The sequence below is a fragment of the Mytilus californianus genome, unplaced genomic scaffold (assembly GCF_021869535.1).
Source record: "Mytilus californianus isolate M0D057914Y unplaced genomic scaffold, xbMytCali1.0.p SCAF_3, whole genome shotgun sequence".
NCBI lineage: Eukaryota > Metazoa > Mollusca > Bivalvia > Mytilida > Mytilidae > Mytilus > Mytilus californianus.
In genome coordinates this window covers 77,981,334-77,984,576 of record NW_026262679.1, presented here as the reverse complement: position 1 = coordinate 77,984,576, position 3,243 = coordinate 77,981,334, and the positions used below count along the sequence as shown (strand labels likewise).

General features: G+C 34.0%; 1 protein-coding gene across 1 annotated transcript in view; it reads left to right on the top strand.

Annotated features, from left to right (window-relative positions):
- The first annotated feature begins 407 nt into the window (after positions 1-407).
- The window catches only part of LOC127735112 (importin-11-like), a 45,344-nt gene continuing 42,508 nt past the window's right edge, over positions 408-3,243 (top strand). Inside the window, exon 1 of the mRNA XM_052245199.1 lies at positions 408-808. Coding sequence (XP_052101159.1) covers positions 677-808 — 132 coding nt within the window. The 5' untranslated portion in view covers positions 408-676. The remainder of the gene's footprint in view (positions 809-3,243) is intronic.

Below are 3,243 nucleotides of genomic sequence, written 5' to 3'. Positions count from 1 at the left end.
GAGTTCAAAAAGGTGTGAGACAACTCGGCCCAGAGACAACTCGGACCGTCTATGAAGACAACTCGGATCGTCATTTAATCAACCCGGACCGTCAAAAAGTCAACTCGGTCGACGGACCGTCTATAATGCCAACTCAGACAAATTATAAAATTAGAGTTTTGACTTTGTAAATGATTTGATGAAAAAGACTTTGTCTGAAGAGAAGTCATATCGTCCCTAATAAAGTTTGAAAATCTGAGCCAAGTACGTAATTCTAATATACGTCCTTGATTTAACCGGAGACATATATAAAATTCTCTGATTTTACTTTTATATGTAAACTTTTCTCAAAAGTTCATCATAGACGGTCTGAGTTGACTTATTAGTCGGTCCGATTTGTATCGGTCTAGGTGTCTCCGGGCCGCGGGCCGAGTTGTCCCGCATTAAAAAGAAATGGCTGCGCCCATAGTCGAAAATATCTGTATGACAGAAACACGAAGTTTGGCATAAACACGCTTCTAAAGACACCTCTGTTATGTTACTTGTAAAACCTGATGTTCTTTTTCTTTGATAAGAATCTCTTTGAATGACACAAACGTAAAGGAGGAAATTATGTTGTTTTATATTCATCGTCTGTTGCAATGTTGACACATTCATAATAATTTAACAGATCGGACTGATAACTTATAGTTTGACAATGACAAATCCTAGTACAGCAGTTCTTGAAGCACTACACAATGCCTGTAGTCAAAATGCTGATATTTTGAAACCTGCCGAAAAACAGTTGCAGGATTGGGAAATTCATCCTGGATTTTACTCAGTTTTATCGGTATGTGATTAATTTATTATGAGTCAGGGGGAAGCACTAATGACAGGACGATTGCCCGGATAGTGACAGGACGATTGACCGGATGAGATATAAATAGTCATAACTTTTTTGTTATTCGGTAGATTTTTTTAATATTTGTAGACCTTAGAGATATTTAACTATATTTCATGAAAATAAAACAAAATAAATGAAAAAAAATATTTTGAGCAAATAAAGTTGACCGGACGGATTTCACACTCGCCGATATACGCTATACATATATTCAACTGGTCGACAACAAGTGTTAATATCTCTTTTGTTTTACAATATTTGTCGATGAAATTAAGGAATCTGTGAGAATAATAAATATATAATACGAAAATATAAACTTTATAGTAAACAAAAATGTTTTCTTAGTTTCATGTAAAAATATTGTAAAACAAAAAAAATATAAACACTTTTTGTCGAACAGTTCAATATAATCAACGCGTACATCGGCGAATGTCAATACCGTCCGGTCAACTTTTTTTGCAGAAAAACATTTTTGTTTACTATAAAGTTTATAATTTCGTATTAGTATTAGTATTAGTGTTTTCGACCAGTTGAATATATGTATAGCGTATATCGGCGAGTGTGAAATCCGTCCGGTCAACTTTATTTGCTCAAAAATATTTTTTTTCATTTATTTTGTTTTATTTTCATAAAATATGGTTTAATATCTCTAAGGTCTACAAATATTAAAAAAATCTACCGAATAACAAAAAAGTTATGACTATTTATATCTCATCCGGTCAATCGTCCTGTCACTATCCGGGCAATCGTCCTGTCATTAGTGCAACCCTGAGTCAGGTGATTCCTGCGAGTGTATAAGTAATTATTTAAGATAACAAAACTTATTGTGTGGCCACCTACTTTGCTCTCAGTATTTCTGGTATTTGTACATGTATGTCCCCATTAATATTCTGTGTTTGTCCCAACATTATTTTTCATAAAACATGCAATAAATAATTAGGACTATAAAATTATGCATACATTGTTGTGCTGTAGGGATAGAGTCATATTACTTTAGATGTCTGAATCCACCAAGATGTCAGAGTGTAATTATCATGATTATCACCTGCTGTAATATTACTTGTGTCAAATACCTGCTGGAAGATCTGTAGCTGATTGCTAAAATTCAATTCTCACCTGTACATTTATGGAAGATAGAAAGGAAGCAAAACAACTAGCCCCACTGCCAAATCGCCCGAAATATCAATCGTCTCGCCCCAATTTCTACCAACTTGCCACATTCACGATATCCAACTCACCCCACTTATAAAAAAGAGTTTCATCCCGCTAAATTTAGGCCTGTCAACTCTCCCCACATATGAAAAGTAGTTTAATATACACAATCTCCCTAACTATACTGCTAAAATAACAATAGACAAAAAACACTTGTAATATTAATAAAAACAGTGTTTTATATTTTCTGTTACCATGGTTACCAGAAAACTAACATCATAAACAGTTACAGTGGTCAATAATTAACATCATACGACTACTAGTAGGGGCCAATAAGGGGGGGTGTTTAACAACCTTGACTACCAATGAGGGTCTTGCATGGTCATACTTCACAGAAATGCTAATACTTACTTCTTTCTGCTTTGTTTCAACCAAAATAAAAGAAGTAAAAAAAAGATGCCTTCCCTCCTAAGGTTTTCATCAGAATTCATTTAATTCTTAAGTGGGGCGAGTTTGTAGGCCTTAATTCAGTACAATTTAATACTTTTTCAATAAGTGGGGCTAGATGGCAGACCTTTGTTCATTGGGATTAAACTCCTTTTCATAAGTTGGGCGAGTTGGTAAACCTTAATTCAGTGAGATTTAATTCTTTTTTTCATAAGTTGGGCGGGTTGGCAGACCTTTATTTTTGGGAATTAAAATTCTTTCCAATAGTGGGGCGAGTTGGTAGGCCTAAAATCATCAGAATTAGTCTACATTTCATAAGTGGGGAAATTTGGTAGGCCCAAATTAAGCGGATGAAACGCTTTTTCATAAATGGGGCGAGCTGTTTGAAAGTTAAAGTAAGTTGTCATGGATTCAATAGAAAAATGTTACACATTGTATTCGGTTAATGAAGCGATTTACATATAAAGATAGCACCAGAGTAAAAAAAATATCCTCCCGAACAGACCTCATATTTGAAAATGATTAATTTGAGGGCATTTTTTAAAAATTGTGTCCAATTGATCAGGTTTAGTGTTTAGATGAATTTCATAAAGGTTTAGAAGTCTCAATATGATATTGTTGGAATCATGCACTAATGTGCATACATTGTATGTGTGTGCTGTTCATTCAAGGAGCTTTTCATTCCAAACAAGTTGAATTTCTTTGGTATAAATAAAAAAAAATAGGCCTTTAAAGAAGTGTTCATAAAAATACTAGATATAAACCAAGTGCTTTTTGTTTTGAGT